We start from the raw sequence: 23,975 nt of genomic DNA, 5'->3' as shown, positions 1-23,975 counted from the left end.
GGAGAGCGATTTCACCAAGACTTCAAGCAGAAAGAGCATAATTTTCAAGGTCGTTGAAACGTACAAATGAATGCAGATTGCTGCTGGCCACTTAAGAAAAATGACGTTTCAGTTGAACATAGACGTAAGATACTCAAACGATCATTTTAATTAAAGCGAGACAGATTTTTAAAATTTATTAAATTTAATTGTATTAAAGTTTATACTCATTCTTATTATTTACCCATATCCATTTGAAAGAGAAAGACTTATACTTTAAGGTGTTATTGTATATATAAGGTGCATATTATTTTAGGATAGAAAAAATTAACTGCTCTAGATATCCTTAAAAATTGTCAAAAAGCACTATTTTGGCACTTATAAATTACAATATCTCAGTAACCAGAGTCAATCCGGCAATTTGGAGCTCAGATTCGTATTCAGCGGACTAAAAACCTTCGGAAAAATAAACTTACTCTGTATCAATGACCATTTTATTATAAATAAGATTATCGCAAAATAGTCTTCGTTTTGTTCTTTAATCTTCACTTTGTTTGAAAATAACCCGGAACCAATTTGGGAATCCCATCAGCACATGAGATCAGACTAATTCTTTATAATGATTAAAATTGAACGCGTTTATATCACGTAGATTATTCCATAAAGTAGAAAGTTGTTAAACGAAAAATATAACGTAAACATTATAGGTTTTACTTATTGGCTAAAAAAACAAATCCAAATGTAACGATTTATGATAAACGCATAAGGCTATACTCTGTTTTGTTCAACAATGCACTCTTATACCTGTCACATAGCTTTCAAGAATGTTAACATCCACCTTATAGTACAGAATTAGTCCCAATCGATTTATTTTTTTAATAATTATTTGATAAGATTCTGGAACTGTTTTCTTGGAGCACGTCAAAGTTAACTTTTATGTGTATATGGGATTAAGCCATAATTGATTGGGATGAAAATTATATTTTATAATTATTAATTGGCGTTTCGATTTCCACTCTGGAAATATTTTTCAAAAAAATTATTTTAAAACAGTGAGTTGTTATTAGAACCAATAGTTGCTTGGCGGTTATTGTTTTCCAAAATTGACAAGTGACTTACATGGCCTCGATCTTGTAGGCCAATAGCCACGCTTTGAAGGCGGTGTTTGTACCTTTAGGATGATATCAAATTCTGATTGTTTTGTGTGTATTATGTGTTTATGCATTAGGTATTCATGTATGATGTGTCTCTGACTATCTATTCATCCACTAATGTCGGTATATTGTCGTTATTGACTTCTTTTACTATTACTCACTATTTTAAAATAATATCTTTTTGAAAACGATTTTAATAGTGGAAATCAAAACGTCAATTACCAATTATAAAATATAATTTTCATTACAGTTCATTGTGGCTTAATCCGATATAAATATAATATAAGGCGTCGTTTTGATGAGGTTAGTTAAATTTATTCACTGACCAACCGCGACAGAACTACATTCATTCGAAGGAGCGGTTTGTTGGAAATTATAAGCTGGAATAGAAGATTTTAAGCAACAAATTTCAAATCAATCTTAAAGAAAAATACAAATATGTTAGATTTTATTAAGTTTATTTTTTATGTACCTAGCCGAGAATTTTTAGTGCCTATTTTATATCTTAATCTATATTTGCTTTGACTTTTCTGGCCAAAGACAAGCTTTTTTTGCACACATTTGATAATGAAAGCCCCATAATGAGAACAAACATCAAAAATAACGTGTTCCTACACTTACACATTACATACTAATTATGAATAATATAGGGAAACTCATCTACGAGGATTATTTTAAGACGTTTTTTAAAAATGAACGTCTTCATAAAGCAAGGGATATAAATACAAGGACCTTAAAAAAATAACCTGACTGTTTCTACTGCTTTCACGCTATCTGCCATCTAAACATTCGAACATAATATGACGGGATAGGCACGTAATATTATTCGTAATATACTATAATATACTAAATATCAAAGATATCTCGAATAGTTACTATAGATACAGTGCTAGCCAAAAGTCCCCTCCCCTACCTCGTATCTCTTATATTTAAACGGTTATACTTACAATAGTAAAATTTGGAGGGAGAAAATAAACGGACGCATACAAATAGTAGACAGATTAGGACAGATTAGAAGCCTTCGAGTTATGGGCCTACAGAAGGATATTAAGAATAAGTTGGGTGGATAGAGTCACGAATGTCGAGGTGTTGGAAGAATGGGAAAATATAAAGAGGTTAGAAAACTGCAATATTATGTCATGAGGGGGCGAGCGTTATAACTTGCTGCAATTATTAATACAAGGAAGAATACAGGGTACAAGGAGTCGCGGAAGAAGACGCATCTCCTGGTTAAACAATTTGAGAGCTTGGTTTAACTGCACTTCTGCTGACTTCTTTAGAGCAGCGGTATCGAAAGTGCGAATTGCCGTGATGGTTGCCAACCTTCTTAGAGGAGATGGCACATGAAGAAGAAGATATAAATAGTCATAACAGGTGACGTAATAGTGATCGACAACGTTACTTTACAGAGCCACTGTGAAAGATAATTTTAAATGCGACGTTATGGCAAGTGATATCTCGTTTAAAAATTGTTGAACATACCTATTCAATCATACTAATTTTGTTTGGATTTAAGCTGATTTTAAAGAATAAATTAATAAATACTAAAATTATAGTTTCACATCTAATTAATAAAGATTCTAGCGTCCGCCTCTGGTTATTTGTCAAAAAAGCTGACGTTTTTCAAGTCTCTAGTCGTTTTTACTTTGCTCAGTTTTTGTAAAAGTATTTATACCTTGAATATTTAGTTTAATTATTGTTTAACAAGACGTTTAAATGTTGACATAGGCAGAATGGTAGGTACTGTAGCAGACAAAGTAGCAACTGTCTTAATAAATGGTGAAAGTAGAACCAATTTCCATGCAGCGGAACGTCTTTTTCATGAGAGATACCCAAATATTTGAGGCAGCTTCTTCGGAAGTTTGAAGAAACAGGTAGCGTTCAAGATGCACAATTAGTAATGACAAACAAAGTTACATAATTGCAGAAATGGTAGTGAATCCTACTTCTTATACAGCCCAAGTTGCGTCTATCTGTGGAATCACTCAAAGGACAGTACACCGAGTGTTGGCTAAAAACAAATTTTATCGATACAAATTAAAAATTGTGAACCAACTTTCAGATGATGACCCCAACGGAAAACTAGAATTCTGTGAAAATATGTCCAAACAAATTAACCAACAGCCAGATTACATAAAAAAATTGTTTTCGCGACGAAAGTACTTTTCCCTCAATGTAAATGTTAACACACAATGTGAGGTATTGGAATGACACAAATTCTAACGTCTTTCGTGAAAAACTCAATTTCCAGAAAAAGTAAATGTTTAGGCAGGTATTTTAGGAAACCACATAGTTGGACCTGTTTTTCTCAATGCTAACTTAACCGGTGAAGTGTATCTGGAGATGTTACAAAACGCAATTGAGCCGTTAATTCTTGAAATTCTGGACGTTAATGCAGATGAACTCGGAAGCTTGGAAATAACTAGCTTTTTAACAAGATGGTGCTCCTGCACACTATTATGGTGCAGTAAGACGTTACCTGGATGGGGAATATCGTGGTAGATGGATTGGACGACAAGGTCGATAGAATGGCCAGCTCGGTCACCGGACCTCATACCTTTAGATTTTTTTCTGTGGAGGTACTTGAAATCTAAGGATTACGCAACGGCACCCGATAGTATTGACATTTTGAAACAATGAATTGTTAAAGAATGTAGGGCCATTTCACACGATACATTTGAACGAGTACGACGAGAGTTTAGCAATAGGATGCATTACTGTCAGGAAGTTGAGTGAGCACATTTTGAACACTTAATATAAGAACTGGTTCGTAAATCTTACCAAAATTAGCGTAAACCCAAACAAAATTATTATGTTGTATTGTGAGTAATATGTATTTTCAATACCTTTCAAGCGAGATATAATATCTCATTATATGCCGGCTAGCACTGTATACAAGAAACCACGGCGTCCCTATCTCATTGTAATTAATCAACTACTACTTGTTATTTGGATTTTTGTAAAAGTTATATATACATATACATTTAAATTATTTTTGGTTACTAATAATACCCTTTACAATTCAATTATGACAATAATAAACAAAAAATTATGTACAATAAAAACTTGATCTATGAATACATAAAAATTTCGACATAAAAAAGTGTTTTCCAATACATGTTCGACATTACTACGATCATGACATTTTAAAATTTAAAGTCATCGTTACAAGATCTTCAGACCATTATCAACAGGAGAGTAAAACCATGGTTTTATAGTTGGTCGGTAAAGCTTGCTAGTATTATCATTGCAATACCGCAGTTATACCGACGGGCATGGTTCGCGGCTCCTTACGTTTGTCACATTTTTTACTTGGCTGGTTAGCTCTTCATGTAAAACCGCGTTGGCCCTGCATGTCTCTGGAATAATCCTTCCCAAAAGTAGAATACTAAAAACTTCTTTGGGTTTATAGGTTTTGTATTATAGGTGCCACTAAAGAAAACAATTCATTGTATGATCGTTCAGACATTAGCAGATAATTTCTGTAATCAAGTGATTCTACTAACAATTCTTAAATTAAATGGGTGTGAGACAATACTTGCCTTTTTTCTATCCAATTTTTAACCCAAATTTTAGGGCGTTTTTGCTTATTTTTCGTAGACGCTCATTTTTCAACCACGATATAGACTCGTGAGTCGATTACCAATTTTAGCCAACACAAGTTACTAACAGATTCCTTTGTGGATGATCTAAGTAACCATCCTTCCATGGAGAGCTAGTTCTACTAATCTTTCACTAATTGATCATGTAAATATTTTTGTGTTCTTTCTGTGTACTTTGGGCTTGGCACTTTGTATCATCTCATTCCTTACTTCCTTAGTGAATTTTGTAGACATCGTTCGCTTAATGGAATTGAAAGGTTAGTCCTTCTTTATAAATTTAAATTATGTAGTATTAACATCTTCTTGTAGTTAAAAAAATGTAAGTGGTTATAAAAAGTTCATAAACAATACAAAAAACAGATATTAAGCAGATGCTATATTAATTTTAAGAATGCTCATAATCAATTTTTAAAACAAACAAACAAACACTAAATTGTTAACAACTTGTAACATGCAAGATATTTATATCAGAAAAGAGATGATAATGAAAATGGATAAATAGTATTTACAACTATAAGAGTTTTTATAAAACTACATTTTTTATAACTGTTTAAGAGCCTAATCTCTATGTATACTATAAAATAAACTTAATTGTTAAGCAAAAAATAGCAAGGACAACTTTTTCTGTACAATAGGTAATCAAGTAAGACCTTTCAAATAAATACGATTTGAAAGACCCGGAAGAAAATTTTGATTTATGAGTGATTTAATAAAGATGGTTTGAGAAAAAGGAAATAGGAAGCAAAGAAGAAAATCCTAAAAAACACGAAAAAGGAAACGGTAGCAAAAATTTCAAGGAACGTGTAAAAAAAATCTTAAACAAAATAAAGCAATATGCCGACAAAAAAGTAGATTTCATAGACTTGCATGACTATGCAACCAACTTTTACCAATGAATGTAGGCGCATATACATAGAAGCGCACATCCATCTAATTTGTTGGTACATGCAGTGACGGAACAAAATTTTAATGTTCCGTCAAGAATAGGGAGCTCACGGTACATACACAACTATAGTTGAGTCCATGGTTCTTCACCCGTGCGTCATTAATACCTGTCGAGATAAAACACATTATTTTTATCTAGCATCATTGTCTTTCACGCACGAAACTAAAGACAAACCAGATGCCGCTTGCTATTTTCGTGAACAACAACACTAGTTTCATCTTTTCGTGTAGTAGTATCTTGGTCTGATTGGTGATTGCCAACTGGGCTCGTCAATTGCTGTTCATTAGTGACTTGATTGTCTTGACTGTCTATTGGGTCTTCGAACAAAACATTTTCAATTTCCGGCCCGTTATCCAGACATCTGTTTTCATGTACAACAGCACGGGTTTCAATTTTTCGCACCTTCTTTTTTGGAGTAGTATCTTCATCTGAAGTAGACGATAAATCAATATCTTCTGAACTTGAAGGTACATACAAGTCTTTCTCAGAATCCAATGTGTCCGAGTCGTTACCTTCCTCGTCAGTTTCTAAAATAATTCTAACCTCACTTTCAAGCGCTAGTAAATAACAAAAAAACTTGCCGTTTTCTTGTAGTTTTTCCCTTGCTAATCGTAATAAATATGCATCATGTGAATTTGGCAGCATGTTTAATCAATAATCTTCTAAAAAACGTATGAAAACCGTAATAAAACGCAACACAACATGTGTACTACAACACAAGTGCGTAAGCTCAAGGTAACTGCTGAGTGCTGAACCTGACCCGTGACCGCTCGGCGTACTAGGGTATTATCCACTGCTGGCGCCGAAGCGGTCAGATAGGCCGATTTTGAGTTTTGAACGGTAACTTCTTAATTTTTTGACGTGACAACGTCTTAAATTAGGTTGTGGCTCGGAGTCACTCATGAAAAAGTGTAACGCCCGCTCACGTCTGTTACGATGAGTCACCGAACGAGAGAGACGCCCGCCGGACCGGCGAATGCCTTGCGTCTCTCTCCCACTCAAACATGATCGGTCCGCTGGTGCGATGCTATTTCTCCTATCATCGTCCTATCCTCAACAAAATCACTCAAATAGAAATTAGTTAAGTTTAAGTTTACAAGTACAATGTTTTAGTAAACAAAATATATTTCTATAGTTAAAATTTGTGCAATTCTTATTTTCATTCAATTCCTTGTTCCTATTATGCAATTTAATAATATTCATATCAATAAATATTCTACCGAGAAAAAGACGTTGTCACGTAAAAACTTCGCCCGTAAAACCGACTTTACAGGCAACCGATTTTTTTTGTGGAAATTATTTTGCTTGTGTAAACTAATATTTTATTGTCTCCTTATTACAATATTCACTTTGGCTCCAGAGAAAAATTTTACAAAATCACCTTGACAGTTAAAGCTTAAAAAATGATGACGCACGGGTAAAGAACCATGAACCCAACTGTACGTGCGGCACATTATGTAGAAGTTTAGATAAAAGCTCTATACAGGAAATAAAACAAAAACTGTACAGTGCAGTAATAAGAGGAATCTGTACATCATGGATTTTCAAAAGATCACTTCTTCCGATTCAACCTGACAAGAAACAAAAACTTTTGTTGTACTTATTTTTACTAATTGGTGAGCTATTTTATAAGTATCTTAATGTTATTTACTCACGGCAAACATACTAAAAGAAAGCTCAATAAGAGATGCCAATAATTTCGAAAGCAATAGAATGACATCAATTACAGCAATGCGATTGAAATTTTAATTAAAGCATTATAATAAAACTACTTTATGAAAATTTTACTTTATTTTTGAAGCTACACTCGTAAAAAATCAAAAATTACAATAATAATTCTATCAAACCAAGCATAACACAAAAACATAACATACCACATTTACGTAATTTACTATTTATTTTATCTACAGATCCAGTTTACAGTAGCTTATCCTGTGCAGAAAATATTGTAGTATAAGTAACAACAAATATAAGTCACAGTATAAACAATTTAAATAAACAGACAAACACAGAAAAGGCAACCAGTGTACATACTTGCAAAAAATATATACCAAGCAAAATATATTAGGTATACATATAAAATTCTCTGAAAAAGTTCTCGTGACCTGTTATACAATTATGTTGTCTTGTTACGTTTTGTTTCAATAAAGTGTACAAAAGAAAACTGTAAGTGTAAAAAAAAATTCTAAGTAAATTGTCGTATCCAAAAATATTTTTTAACGGCAAATTGTTATTCAAAGTCATTAATACAGGATTAATTCCTAATGAGACAAGGTATTCTATGAATCTAATAGTATAGATATGCCTTATTGGTTTCAACGCCTCATCCGTACGGCAATTGTTTATGGCCTTGATGGTAACCCTTAACCTCTATTGGAAAATTTGCATTTGTAATGAGCTGCCAGATGCAAACAAATACCTTTAAGTGATGGATACGACAGTTACTAGATTTAAGTTTTTATCTAATAATAAAACATTGAAAACTTTTATTTTCAACACTTTCACAGAATTTATTATTACTACAGCAGTTTCGGCAGGTGCCTTTCTCAAGTTCAAAAGTTTTCAATATTTTGTTGTTGTATTTCAATACAATCACATTATTTACAGCTTTCTTTCGTGAAAAAACTTATGGATACAAATAATTTTAAAGATAATCAACGCATTCAATCTGTTTCATGTCCCATTTGTTAAAAGTCAATATCTTCTTCATGTACCATGTCCTTTCAGAACGTTGGTTACCATCATAGGTAACCATAGGCTTCATTTGAGTTTGACAATTTTTGTTGTGAACCCAGTTGTTCCTATTTCTATCTGACGAATCGTATATCCAACATTGCTCTTTCTGCTGCGGCCAATTTGTTCATATTTGCCATAATTAGGATCCAGGTTTGATATCCATATGTCATGATAAGAATGATGCACTGGTTGAATACTTGCTCCTCAATTATTGAGGTATGTTGCGGTTCTTAAGTATCCAACTGACTTTTTCAAATCCTGCCCATACCAGTCTTGCTCTTCTAGTGATTTCCGCACTTTGGTTCTCTTTGTGAAGTTTCAGAATTTGGCCTAGGTAGATATATTCTTAGAATTGTTCTACCTCGTTGCCATTTATAGTTATACGTCTGGGGTCGTCTGTGTTTGTCATTGTTTTTGTTTTTGTCATATTCATTTTTAGACCGGCGTATTGAGAAGTGTAAGAGACTTTTTATATTGTTAAACTATACATCATATATACATCATAGAAAATATATAATAATATTCTGCTAAAATATAAGAAACCAATAAATATAAGATTTGTGCACGTTAGTATTTTTAATGAGTGATTTTGTGATTTTTAATTTTATACAAATAAATACCGCCCGACACCTTAATGGATATAAGGAGTTAAAACTCACAAAAACTTTTCCAGAGACCCGCATTTAGCAAAAATAGCAGCAAAAAATACAAAATAAAAACAAATATAAACTTGACTCACCTTAAATTATGACCTACTGGCTTTCTGTATAATTCAAAAGCCGATCCTCGTTGTTCCCTAGAACCTTGCAAATCTACAATTGGAGGCCTGGTTTCCAAAACGTCACCGTAAGTTCCGTCGTGGTGCTGGGCTATTGGGGTAATTTCGCTTCTACTTGCATAAGAAATGCTCGTATGACGTCGTGGGGATTCCTGATAAGGAGGAGCCATGTCGTAATGGCTTCGGCCTGGTCCAGGAGGGTACTGTATGTTAGGGTCAGCTGGGTGGAAGTTGTGATGAGGCGGTGTATTGTAGTAATAGTTGTGGTTGTGGTGAGGAGACAGATTTATGTTCTGATTGCGATGATCCTATAAACATAAAATATAATAAAAAATATACATGTTTGAGTTTCAGTTTGTTAATCTGTGATCTATTTTCTGAATCTGTAAGTATAGTGGTAGCATTACTAGCTACTTCCAGCCTACATTCCAGCCTGGCAATGTACGATTAAAAGTATGTTGTTCCTCGAACCCTGTAGATAAAATTCCTCGCCCTTGGTATTGGGTTTCCAATTATGTACATTTTATCTTATTTACATAATTATCCCCAATAATTAAAAATTAAAATGGTTCTGTGCAAAAACCAGTCAACTGTATTTTTTTATAATTTGTGGAAAATCAATAAAAACTTTCCAATATTGTTATTTTCCGATGCTGTCAATGTTAACATTGGTGGCAAGAAACAGTCATTTCCTGGACATTACCGATTATTGAACTCATATTGATTAAAGCAGTCAACTTCTTAACCCATGTATTTACCTTAATATGTGTTGGAGCTGACTGATTCTTGCACCAAAATATGTACAAACATTGTTCTATACGATGTATATACAAACTGAATTTAAATAAAAAATATGGAGTTGACTGGTTTTTGGTTGACCGAACCCTTCAATTGCTTTCTATTAAAAAAAATCTCAAATTAATGAAATGTTATTTCAATTATTACGTACTATTCAACAAACTAAGGAAGAAGCCCGAAGGCCATATGCGCAATAAGAAAAACATCAAGAAAACCTAATTTTCTCTTAATACTTCATGATGTTAGAGATAATACAAACACAAATGCAGTAGACGAAATTTGGTTTACAATAGAACCTTTCTGCCTTTACGTGAATTTTGACTCCGACTTCGCGCAGCTCCATGGTCAGGAGTGTTTGCACTATCTCTAACACAATTTAACTGCAATAATGATTGAGCGCAATGTTGCCACGTCTTGAAAATATAGCATTTTCTTTAAAAACAAAATGATATTAATATGCTTGATTGTTTACTCAAATTTTGAAACTATTTATTACGTTTATTATTATTATTTATTTATTACCATTAGTATTAAATTTGTTTTCAAACGATTCGTTTCCTTGATTGCACGAGATTTAAAATAAGAATGCTTTCTACACTACTTAAATACTTAACAAAAATATTAAATATTAAACACAAACATTTAATTGTTTCTATAAATAATTTTTTTTTATTATTTATCGTATGGCTATTTAATATGCAGCATATTACAATAACATCTAAATAATTTAAATGTTTGTTAGTTTCTTTGATCAGACCCACACGTGGTCACCGATTCGAGTAAGAGTCAGTATGTTTGTATCTTTCGGTTAAATCTAAAATCATCGACTTTATACTGCTTCAATTTTAACTTTTACAACATTTAAAGTGGTTACAATTAATAAAACATGCTTGATTTGTCGTTAAATTTAATTTCAGTTTGTTAAAAATATTTCGAATTCTGCCCGAATTAATTTTTACAATAGACACTTACTTTTATGGGAACAGTACACTCCCCATGCTGCGTGGATATAAATTCTCCAAACAATTTCATTTTCTAGTTCAGTCCAACGTTTAACACGGCGTTTGTAAGTATTTTATAGATTTGTAGATTCTGTTTGTTGTGATCATGGACGTATAAACATAGACGTATAAACATCTGTGTTTATACGTCCATGGTTGTGATAATTTGTTTTTGTGAAAGTTTTGGTTTTTTCTCTTGTAGGAAAAACATAATTGGATCAGGGGCTAATACCCATGCGTATACTAAGTTTTCCTGGAGGCCTTTTAATTTGCCTAAATGATATTTTAGAGATCTCACTTGCTACCAGTGAATTATAAATTTGGAGATTTGGGTTCCGTCTGATGAATATTTTATTTTTTAGATTAAGAGTTACTAGAATTAGTTATTAGAATATATTCTTTACTACAAATAGTTATGAAAGGCAACCGAATAATAGTCGATAACCTAAATTGATAAGAGAATACATGCATGAAACAAGAAACCCAATACAAGAAAACGAATTCAATTCAATTTAAGAATTTATATACTTACCACAGGATTACTATGACTCTTTCCATGCTGATATACCGGTGGTGACTGAATAATTCCCTCACCCCCTCCATATCCTCCTTGGGCTTTATACGGTGGTTTATAGTTTTTCGGTTTAGGTGGAGGCACAGGCTTGTAGCTATTACCGTTGGGGGGACCCATATGGTTCTGAACCCCCGGATCGTAGCCGTTATGGTGTACGGGTGGACTTCTCAAAGGTGATTGTTGATGGATACTAAGAGTAGATTCTCTTAAATCTTGATGAGACGTACGTGTGTATTCGGGAGGAGGTTGGTGTGGATGCGAATTGTTACGGCTAAAAAGATAAATACTGTTACGATATGTTGTTACTGTATAGATTAACGTAAACAAGTAAGGATGACTTCGTTTTTTAAGATTTTGTTCGAAATTATGTTTATTGTAGCACGGATCTTCTTTTAAAGTTTGACGATCAGTATAAAATTACGTACTTTATTAAAAGCTGGAAACGGGAAGAGGTTCTCTAACACCGTCCCAGTGTAACTGAATAAATATTTCGACTGGGTACAAGTAATTAGGAATAATTACTTCAGATTATTCCTTCGACTTTTGGTGCATTTAGGTCATTTAATAAGTCCACTTCAGGTGATAGTAGATTAAGAGGAACCGTGCAAAATACTACGCAAATTAGATATGAACCAGGATCTCTATGTCTGCTTTATAGATACGACGTCAGACACTCGCAAAACTGTTAAAAGAAAATAATGTGGATAGTGGAGATATACGGGTTATTGTCAATCTGTACTGTAATCAAAAAGCAAAGGTTAGAATCGAAAATGTCGATACAGAAACTATAGACATCAAAAGAGGTGTTAGACAGGGTTGCGTGCTGTCCCCATTGTTATTCAATCTGTACAACGAAGCTATTTTTAAGGAAGCAATATCAGTCTAGACAGTCTTGAAGCACTGCAACGCTTAGTAAATAGATTACATCAAGTCCGTATAAAATATGGACTACAAATGAACATTAAGAACACCAAGTGCATGATTATTTCTAAGCAACATACAGTAGGAAGGCTAGATATCGAGGGAAAACAAGTAGAAAGAGTGAATAACTACAAATATCTGGGAACCTGGGTAAATGAAAACAATGACCAAAGTAGAGAAATAAGGACACGCATTAAAATTGCAAGACAAGCATTTATAAAAATGAAAACAATGTTTGTTAATCGAGACCTTCCTCTGGAGCTGAGGATAAGAGCCTTAAGATGCTACGTGTTCTCGACTTTGTTGTATGGAATGGAAAGCTGGACACTAAAAGTGGATAATATAAAGAAGCTGGAATCATTTGAGATGTGGTGCTATAGAAGGATTTTGAAAATACCATGGACCCAACGAGTTACAAATGCAGAAGTGTTAAGAAGGCTACAAAAGGATTGCGAGGTCATAAAGCATATCTAAACAAGAAAGCTGAAATATTTAGGCCACATTACCAGAGGTGCGAAATATGAGATATTAAGGCTCATAATGCAAGGTAAAATCAAGGGTGAAAGATCCATAGGAAGACGAAGAATTTCCTGGCTAAGAAACCTAAGATAGTGGTATAGTTGCAGCTTAGTAGATCTTTTCAAAGCAGCCGCCAATAAGGTACGGACAGCTGTGATGATAGCCAACTTCCGATAGGAGAAGGAACTACAAGAAGAAGAAGTGCAAATTACATTTTATGATGGTTTAATGGTTTAATAATGACCTTTTTTGTACAAATTATTATTTTTATTTTTCTTTTAAAACATTTTTAATTTTAATAAATTTAAAACACGCCAATAGATGAATAGAACTTACCTGTATTTACCATAATCAGTTTTAGTTTCAACCATGGTCTTTCCAGTAATAGTTTGTTTCGCAGGACTCTTCGAATACCTGAAAAGTAGTTTACAGTTATAAAAGCGCATTTTAAGTAAAGTTAATTTCTTTAACAAACCTGTATATGTCTCTTTCTACCGAACCTCGTGGACTTGCGGGATCCATAGGATTGTCTTTGCTCATTTCTCGAGAATTCCTAGGACTGTTGTCCAAATGTTCTCCTGGCGGTAATACGTACTTAAGGTCCATTTTAGAACCAAGCCTATGTGAATTCTGATCCCATCTAGGACCCATATTGTACTTTGAAGGACTATTTTGAATTGTTGGGATAGTTCCTGTTGTGTCGATTTTGGATAGTGTTGTTTTGAGATCATCGTGAGCGTTAGGTCCTATACGGGTGGTAGCTTGCTTGTTGTATGAGTCGTAACTTGATAGAGAGTCCTTAAATAAGATTTAATTATATCTTATTATTACATATCGAATAATATAATAAGTTTTTATGTAAATGTATTCAGTCACGAGTAAAAAATGTACAAATATTTAGTAGTAACACTGGGTGTAGGTAGACACATTGGAAAATGTGTGGGTAGAGGGCGCTTCATCACAAGTTAGTTAAACTCATTATTATGAGATAAATTCATTATAATGGGATTTGGGGAAACGGAATGGGATGGTGTAATAGTCTTTAGTGTACATACCAAAATCTATAAAAATTGTGCAAGTTATATCCGACATAATCGAGGCGTTCCATACATAAAACTCACTGTATATAGACATGTAAAGTTTCACACACAAGATGTTAACAAATTTTGTGAATTTGCCAAGTACTACATCGCTTAGAATACGATGATTATTAAAATCCGAAATAAAAACTGTGGATTTAAAATGATTAGGATATCATACACATTAAAAATCTTACCGATTTGGAATTTTGACTTCTTTCTAATGATCCAGCTTTATTGTTAAAATTACCATTTTCATTTGCATTTGGATCAACATTTTCTCCGTGAGCTGTAGCTTTTGTTCCAAATAACCTCTCGTGAGCAGATCGTCTACAATAAAAACAAAAAATAAAAATTCATAGCGTTTTATCACCAAAGAATATAAACGTACATAGAAGGATCTTTTATTGTCATTTTTTAGCGCCGGCAAAGGTTATACACATGTTATAATATAAAAAAGAAGCAGAGGTGGATCAAGATTTTAGTTTCTTATTTGTAGAACTAGAGAGCGGTCATGTCAGCGTTATTACTGGTTCTAAAATAAGAGAGGGGGGTAACAAATGCAACTTTCGATATTTTTATATGTAGATGCCGCGCGGTCGTAGAATAGCATTAAATTTTTGCGTTTTATAAAATTTTTTGAAGAAAATAAAATATTATTTTAACTTTTAATAAATGAATCTTTTTAGAAAAAATATTATGATTTATTTTTTTAACTTATATATGTATAAATCTAAAAATAATATAATTAAAACTCTCTTCTTATAAACTATAAATAAAATTAATTAAAGTCAATCACAGGGAGAGAAATCCCAAAAATTGTAAGTTTTTCCGATGAAAAAACATTCCTTATCTTGTTAGTACGCTAGATTGCTTTTTATCACATACACCAAAGAATTATTTTTTAATTTGAAAATTCGAAATGGTAAAGTATAATTTCGGATTTTTAAATTAAAAAAATAAATAAGTAAGTCTCAAATAACGCCTATCTAGAGCTCAACAAAGGAAGATGAGAAAAAAGGCAAAATGGCTGGTGGGACATGACCATATCAAATCATATCAAATCCCAAGGAAACCAAATCAGCAACAGCCGAGGACAAAGAGACTTCGGTAGAATACCATCACCCCCCTAGTAACTAGTTGCTATGAAACCAAGGGGCTCTAACGAGCAGGCTAGGTCATAAAGCACCGTGAGAAAAGTACTCAGAATGGTGGTAGCACACAGACATCATCCTGATACTCAACTAGATCCGGCTCAAGCAAATTTGATCATTAACAAACTGGAGCAAGCACTTGATGAGACTCCTATCGGAGGTCAAAATGAACTTCTGCGGTTCCATAAAACATCGTTTAGCGAAGGGACCCTGTGGGTGAACTGTGTTAACGAGCATACAAAAAAATGGACGACTGAAGTGATGAAGATTATTGAGGGTCTGTGGAAGGGAGCAAACTTCAATATAATTGATCCAAATAATATGTCCAAGAGCTTCATGAAGAAACCCTCAGGACCCGTCTAAAGAGGAAAAAATCAAGACCTTAACACAAAAGACTGGTTGTGATCTCTGTTCCACAGACTGAACAACAGTAAAGATAAAGGTCATAGAGGGAGGAGTTATGAAGGAGATAGTTCTCAGATTAGCATACCTTCCATATGATGATCCCGAACAACCATCAAGGTAGTTGGAACAGCTAGTGAGATATTGCATGAAAAATGAACTGTAATTAATCATTGTTGGCTATGATACGAATGCCTACCATCCGACCTGTGGCAGTACCAACACCAAACTGTTTCGAAAAATAATTTCGAAAATAGTCTAAAAAGTTTAATGAAAAGTCCCGAGATAATGAAATTTTTGGTTGAATATATTTTGAAAATTTTTTAAAATGTTTCGTAAATTTTTGGACAGGAAAACAGTATAATAAAATGATACCTGACGATTTTTCGTAGTGTTAAAACAAACCTATTTTTAATTCAAAGTTATAAAATTTTATTTACATGTAATAAAAAAATTTATTACTTTGAATATTGTAAATTTCATATATTTTTAAGTTTTAAAATTATTTTTAATATATTATAACAATTTAATATATTAAAAATAAAGATTTTATTGTGAAAATATAAACAAACAAAAAGACAGTTTGCAAATCAATGGCATCGAAATTTGATTAAGCGTGAATGCATAAGTCAAATGAATAGCTCCGTTCGTACTCCTTTCCCACTTCCCCCTAACTATACCTTTCATGATGGTTTTAAGCCGACGGCCACGGTTTGAGTTTATGCGGTCGCCCTCTTAAGGAGTGTTTTGAAGTATAATGACCATAACCAAATCGCCCATTTGAACTGTCCTTCTAGATGTGTCTATATTCTTGGGTATCACTATGACAGTTTTACTACAATTTCCTAACTTTCACTCTATTAAAAATAAGAATAGTTGAGAGTTAAAAATTGAAGTGCAATGGCGAATTAGGTTAGACAAATGATCCGGAAGAAATGAATTTTTATCTTCTTATATTAAAAACACTTTCTTTATAAATCCCAAATGGTCCTTCATATTTTATGAGCCGTTGGAATTAGTGGTGGACTAGACTGTAATTCTGCAATAACAGGTATAACTGTGATCGTGATTTTTTATTCATTGCCATTTTTACTTCTGATTGTGATTTAACAGAGCAACGAAATAGTCGTATGTTAAACTCAGAATAAAAAGTGTTGCCATTATGGCCCATCATAAAATTTTACACGTGTTATTATTTCGGTATATCCGATATGGTCGGATGTTTTACTTGTATGTGTTTTTTAAATTAGATGTGCTCTTTTTTATAAGACAACTTGACCTTACAAATATTCCATGGCGCATAAAATTTTTACCACTGCGTTTCAGTGGCGCATCTAGAATTTTCCTTTGGGGGGGGGGGGTTTGGTTGGGTACTGAAATTTTTTTATGCTACCTCCATTTTGAGTCCTTAAAATTTGTGAGTAACAGTGTCTAAATAGTGCCCTGGGGGGGTTTAACCCTCAAAACCCCCCCTGGGTGCGCCACTGCTACGCTTTCTACAACTTGCAAAGCAGACAGATTGATAAATTAGAAAAAATTTGAATTTAGTTTCGCCAAGTAGGAAATCTTGGGATTTCTAATGTTGTTAATACTGCTTTAGTTTGTCTTCTAAGATTAGATCAGATGTTAATTGGACTCTCACGCCATTAATGTCTAATGACAAGTGCGATTTACAAATTAATATACAAAAGCCGGATACAAATATAACTAAAAGAACAAACATATGTAGTGAACGTACTGAACGTACCCATTAGGTATTTTGTTTGAAGTGGTTAGTAACCCCATGGGTTTGGCAGCTCTATCCACGCGTGGAGGGAGATCTGGTACCTGCCCATAAACTCCATCTTTCGCAGGACTCTGTTCGGCTATACTATGTCCTTTAGAATGGTTATAAACTCCATGGAGAGTACTTGCTTGTCTTTTATGTTGCATGGATTTATCGCCATTATAATCACTTCTAAAAAATATTTGAGAAATTAAAAAAAAAGGCAAGCAAAAAATTTGCACGTACTGAATAGTTTAAAAGTAACTAAAACCAAGTAAAGACAAGAAAGATTGTTCGTTTGGTTATGTTTTACTTACTTTCTTTCAGGAGCTGCATAGAGATCATGTCTAGGATCCGGTATTTTGGGATATTCCGGTTTCTGGTAAGATTCCGACGTGTACATAGGTACCTTATCATTAAAATTTTGAGTTTTTCCGTACGGACTTTGAGGATCTATTCCTGAGGGAATATCCGGATTGGAAAGCGCAAAAGGGGCTTCTTTCACCAAGGGAGAATCTGTTGGGGTAAGTTGAGGGTCCGAAGGAGGCTGTTGCTGCTCTTGATTGTTAAATCCATATCTGGCATCGTAACTCGGCTAAAAAATGTAATGCGATAATTAGTATTTTTAGATACATCAATAACATTGATAACTTACCTGATAGGGTGGTAGTACATCATTTGTGCTACTATCCGGCATGACTACACTAGGATCTGAACTGGCTTTTGTCAACCTTCCCGGATTTCCTCCATTTCCAGTTAAAGTTGGCGACGTTGGGGGACCCGGACTGTGTTCTAGATCACTTTCTGGTGAGCTGGCATAAGATAGCCTTAGAGAAGACATTGGAAATAGGAAATCGTCTGATAGTGATTCTTCAGGCTGTAATGAGTATTTTAATAACAAAATGGTGTTATAAACACATATGCAGATGCGAGAAACAAACAGAACGAATATGCTATTCAACATAGTGCTTGTCAATAAATAAAAATGTCTTCATAACAACACAATTAAAGATTTACATCGCACTAAAATATTGAATAACAAAATTCAAATTCATGAAATTTATGAAAAAGGTGTAAAAAAACTAGTGACAATAGTTATTAAAACAGAAAATTAAAAACAAATGGTGGTACGAATATTTTTATAATTATTACTAAATGGGTTACTGTTAAATATGCATATTAAACTTAATAACTAATTGGTGCATGCTCTTTTACACGATAAACAACTTCGAGTGATACACTATTGGTAATAAGAATAGACAAATACAAATACATCAACTATACTCGGATTCACGAGAAGAATTCAGTGCTGTCCATATGGCAACCGAGGTTGCCGTTTAAAACTGTCGGTGATAAAAATTCCTTCGGCTAAAATATGTAGATCCGCAGTGGCTACAAATTTAAATTAGTAATTCATATACCTACAGGGTGTTTCAACTTAAATCAATTATATAAATTTTTATATTTTTTAAAGCAAACCCTGTGTATAATAGTAAATAATGTAATATTATTTATTACATATTTTATAAGTCGTATACGAGGTTTGTCAAAAAATGTGATTTTTGTTATTATAAAAGTATACGGTATACTCCCTCTATAACGAACACTGTTATTGCGACGTTTAGCTTATAACGAGGTACATTAGATGTCCCGTGAAATTTCTATTGAACTATAACCCTCTATAGCGAGGCAAATTTGGTTATAACGGGAAAAAATAAAATCGAAAAACGTGTTTTTTTACGTTTTTGGCCCGGCCGTGGCTATAAATAAATACACTTTTTAACTGCCGCCTGCAATTAACTTCTTCTTGTTTAAAAACATGACAAATGAAACAAATTTTGTGCTGATTGTGCTTTCGCGTCTTGAAAGTTGTGTTGTAGATTACATAGTCACATAGATTACACACTATAACTCATAAAAGAAAAGCATTTACTTTAGAAGAAAAGAATTAACATCCTTAACGATTTTGAGAACGGTAAGAAGAAAGCAGAAGTTTGTCGTGAAAGAGGAATTTCAAGTTCCACTCTATCTACCACGCTCAAAAATAAAAACAATATTTTCGAAGAAGGTTCGTCTTTTTCCGGTAAATCGAAAAAAACTACGTGCCGCAACTAATAAAGAACTCGATACTGCAATGGTCAAATTGTTTACCGTAAACAGGGCTACGAATGTTCCAATAGGTGAACCAAAGCTTAAAGAAAAAGCAACACAGTTTTCGCAGGCGCTAGGTGGTGATGAGAATTTTAAAGCATCGAGTGGCTGGATGAGCCGTTTTAGGGCCAGGCACGAAATTACGCGTGGAAAAATTTGCGGTGAAGCGAAGAGTGTTTCCAAAGAAGTCACCGACAACTGGTTGGCGGTCATGGCCTAAAATAAGACAAAATTACAGTGACGATAATGTTTTCAATGCCGACGAGCTGGGACTTTTTTTTAAACTTACTCCAGATAAGAACCTCAAATTCAAAAATGAACGTTCTATAGGTGGCAAGTTATCAAAAGAAAGGGTATCTGTACTAGAGTGTGCCAACATGTCCGGTTCCGAAAAAAGGAAGTTAGTCGTCACTGGGAAATCTCAAAAACCACGATGTTTCAGAGATGTGAATCAGCTTCCTGTCACATATAAATTTAATAAAAAATCGTGGATGTCATCAGAGATTTTTAGTGGAGAACTTTTGAAGTGAGACAGAGAGTTGTGACATCGAAAGATTTTGTTAATTGTTGACAATTGTACAGTCCATCCGGAAGTTAACGGTTTAAAAAACATTCAACTTCTTTTTTACCCCCAAATTGCACATCTGTTCTGCAACCGATAGATTAGTGCATCATAAGTTCCCTAAAAGTTCACTACAGAAAACTTTTAGTTAAGCGGATCCTGAATAATGGGGAAAATCGTAGTGAATCCCCTGTTACTTTATTAAGTGCCATAAATTTCATTCACAAAGCATGGACACTCGTAGATAAAAAAACCATCAGAAAATGTTTCGGTCATGCGGGGTGGAGACACTGAAGTAGAAAACGAAGAAGTTGAATATCCTGTTGCAGAGTGGTTGAAGTCACAACAGCAAGGTCAAGAACTAACCCAACTGAACAATAATGAGCAGTTTACTTAATTCATTGTCATTGATGATGACGTCATTGTTTGTGATCTTCCGACGGATAGTGAAATTATCGCGGAAGTAATAAATCCTCCGGCGGAGCGCGATATCGTCAGTGACGAAAGTGATGAAGATGGAGAAGACAATCGCGGTGAATCTACGCAATAAGGTACTAATAGACAAGATGTGGAAAGTGCTTTAAACGTTGTAAGAAACTTTATTCAAAGACAAAACGCAAATGAAGAAGCATACAACTGTTTCACATCTTTAGAAAATATGATAGATAGACTGGACAATTTAACGCAATCAAAAATGACAGACTTCTTCCAATTGCAGAAGCAATAGTTTATGTTATCCTTGAAAATACGCTTTATACATTATGTAGTTGAAAAAATATGTAAGTACAGATTTTTTGTTTTAACGTATATCATTGACAATAAAAAACTCTTTTTTGTTTTAATGTATTTCATTGACAATAAAAGTAAACAACTTTTTTTAAAAAAACGCCATTCAAACAATATTTATCATCTTATGTTGCTTCGAATGGCTTCACTATAGGATGTTAATGTTTTAGAAAACTACATATTCATGTGTATGTACAGTATTATTGTTGTCTGATATGTCTGAGATCGGCTTATAACGAGGTAATTAGTCTGCCATTTTAGTTCTGGTTATAGAGCGAGTCTACTGTATTTATTTTTAACAATCTCAAAAAATTTTATAAAGCAAAGATGTTATGAATTAAAAATAATAATTTAATAATGTTGGTTTAGATAAACTATTCGGAAAGAGAGGAATTGGGAGACGAAGAATATAATAGTTAAAAAACCTAAGGAAATGGTTCTCCATTTCCTCAGGTTTCTTCACAACAACAACTAATCTATTTAAAGTATCAGTTAATAAAATAATTATAGCCAGAATGATCGCCAATATTCGAAACGAATAGATACCAAAAGAAGAAGATATCAGCCACATTGAGCTAACAAGTGGACTAATATTGTGAAGAGATGAAGCAATGAATACATAATCATATAAGAATAAAATTTCTAATTATTTTCGTCTGAATGGCATATATTAAGAGATTAAATGTAATCAAGTAATATGTAATTAACAAACTTAAAAACCGTAAATTATTATAGATCTATTTAAATAAAACTGTATATTCTTAACCTACTCGTTGTTAGATTAGATTATTAAACTTCCCCAAAAAGTTCTTCCCTTATGACAAGATGCCTCAAATCATTTCTTGGAGAAATATTAACATCTTCCACATAGTTTTGTTGAACATCATAATAAATAGGCTCATTCCTAACATCATTATTCTTCAGACCATCACCAAAATACGTCTTTTCGTCTTGGGTATATTTTTTATTGATGTATAAGGGTTGTAAAGTATCTTTATTGTTGTTCGTATCAAAGTCATACTTAAAATAATTATGTGCCAAAACATTGAGATTGTCACCACCAGCCACAATATTATTAATAGAAAAATCGTGACTAGCGAATGAGTGTTCATTCTCATGCTCATGCGTATTAGTTGACATTTCAAAAGCACCAAATTTGTTAGAAAAAACACCACAACTACTTGCATTTTGATGTGATTCAGGCAAAATGCTATTCTGACTTGATATCCTTGACAAATGGGAGGAATTCTCGGGAGGATAATAGGACGAGGTAAAAGGCGAAGTGCGATGGATAAATTGGGGAGAATTGTACATTGAAAGTGCGGACTTTCTCGAACGGCTTCTGGAATGTCGATGTCTATGCGGTAGAGAATTGGTTCGAGGGGCAATGCGGGGTTGAAGGTATATTGTTGGGAAGGAAATTTCGGAAAAGAAGTCTTGTCCCTGGAAAAGAACATAGAATAAAAATACCAAAAATACCACCACAACGCCATGTTAATAATTCCTACACAATACATATATCAACGCCCCCCTCCATTTATAAATTGTTTTCCTTTTCCACACATATAAACAGTATGCAATATGCATAGCATTAAACCACTAAAAGCAATTATTATTGTCAGATTATAATATATTCTATATTAACAATAGAAAATTAACGTTGTCTACATTTCATTATTCTATAAATTTATTTTAAAAAATGTAATGATTCATATTTGTGGAATTCTTCGTGTTCTTCTTAGGTGCTCATTTGGTTGGATTATACGGAGACATCCTCCTATTTCTCTTCTTATTATTGTACTGATATCAGGTATGTCGTACCAGTTTCTTATGGCTTTGAACCATGAGTGTCATTTCCGACCTGCTGCATTAAAATGGTTTAAAATATGGTCTACTCATGGAATTTTAAGCCATCTTCTCAGACACCACATTTCTAAAGCTTCAATACAGTTTAGCAATCTTACTTTAAGTGACCAGGTCTCGATACCGTACATTATTATTGCTTATTTATAGTATTTTAGGACGCAAATAAAGAAACACTAATGAATTTTACGCTGACAATAGCCCAGGGAAATAAACTTTTTTTCGTGAAACTGATCCGGCCAGGCAAACGACAGTTGTTTTGAGTTGTATGGACCTCCATAATAAGAACCTAAATGTTTCCTGCAGTCGATTTTTAGTTATTAACAAATTAAAGTCAAAAAACGGTAAATTTTTTTCTTTTTTCGTCTATCAGCAAAACGTAAAACATTTTAAACAAATGTGAGAACAAGAAACTTATAAGTTATATAAATTCCTACAAAATAGCGTTTTTTAAATGTTTCTATCCTTATTTGTTGCTTAGGAAGTTGCAAAATAAGTCAAAAATTTCGGTTTTTTATAAATGTTAATAACTTTTTTAAAAATAAACTTATAACCTTCATATTACAAGGAATGTTGGGTCTTATAGTGCTTAAAATATGATCAAAATTTTAAACCGATATTTAATTTATTTATACCAAATTAAATTTTTTTGCAGCAATATAAGTCAGAAAATTATGTAGTTATAGTAATTTTCTAGTAATAGTAATCTGAAAGAGGGTTTATTCTATTCAAGTCGATTTTTTTGCTTATACACAATAAACAAGTTTTTAACCATTGCCTGCAAGAAAATTATTTTTTTATGTTTGTATTTTTTAACAAATTTACAAAAAGAACAAAAGTTGTCCTAGGACAAGTAGTAGTGTCTGGGGACTCGGGAAATTTTTTTTTAATTGATAGCAGATTTGTCTATAACAATTAAGAGTTCTTACTAGCGTCACTTAAAAGAACACGCTGTAGTTTTAATGCGAAAAAGTCGAAAAAGATTGGCTTTTAATGGAATCGTCCACAAAGCTTCAAAATGTGATCCTAAAAATCGTCAGGCTTTGAAATTCGGCTGAAACGGGGAAGGACGAAGGAGCTGTTAACTGTATCTCTGGTTCTTGTTTATGGATTTCAACGTTTCTTTTTTTAATTTGTATGTACTTTTTCCGTACATCACGAATATGCATTATTTACATAATTAAATTGTTAAATAAACCATCTAA

The 23,975-nt window shown here is 33.3% G+C and overlaps 1 protein-coding gene across 1 annotated transcript in view; it reads right to left on the bottom strand.

The window, feature by feature from the left end:
• Positions 1-23,975, bottom strand: part of pyd (zonula occludens-like protein polychaetoid) — a 242,934-nt gene that overhangs the window by 10,942 nt on the left and 208,017 nt on the right. The window contains 8 exon segments of the mRNA XM_072541122.1: positions 9,157-9,503; positions 11,527-11,839; positions 13,345-13,422; positions 13,484-13,806; positions 14,285-14,417; positions 17,391-17,600; positions 17,726-18,003; positions 18,064-18,285. Coding sequence (XP_072397223.1) covers positions 9,157-9,503; positions 11,527-11,839; positions 13,345-13,422; positions 13,484-13,806; positions 14,285-14,417; positions 17,391-17,600; positions 17,726-18,003; positions 18,064-18,285 — 1,904 coding nt within the window.

This window comes from Diabrotica undecimpunctata, chromosome 8 (assembly GCF_040954645.1).
Source record: "Diabrotica undecimpunctata isolate CICGRU chromosome 8, icDiaUnde3, whole genome shotgun sequence".
NCBI classification, from domain to species: domain Eukaryota; kingdom Metazoa; phylum Arthropoda; class Insecta; order Coleoptera; family Chrysomelidae; genus Diabrotica; species Diabrotica undecimpunctata.
Note: the sequence above shows the minus strand (reverse complement) of the source record. Positions and strands in the feature narration are given on the sequence as shown.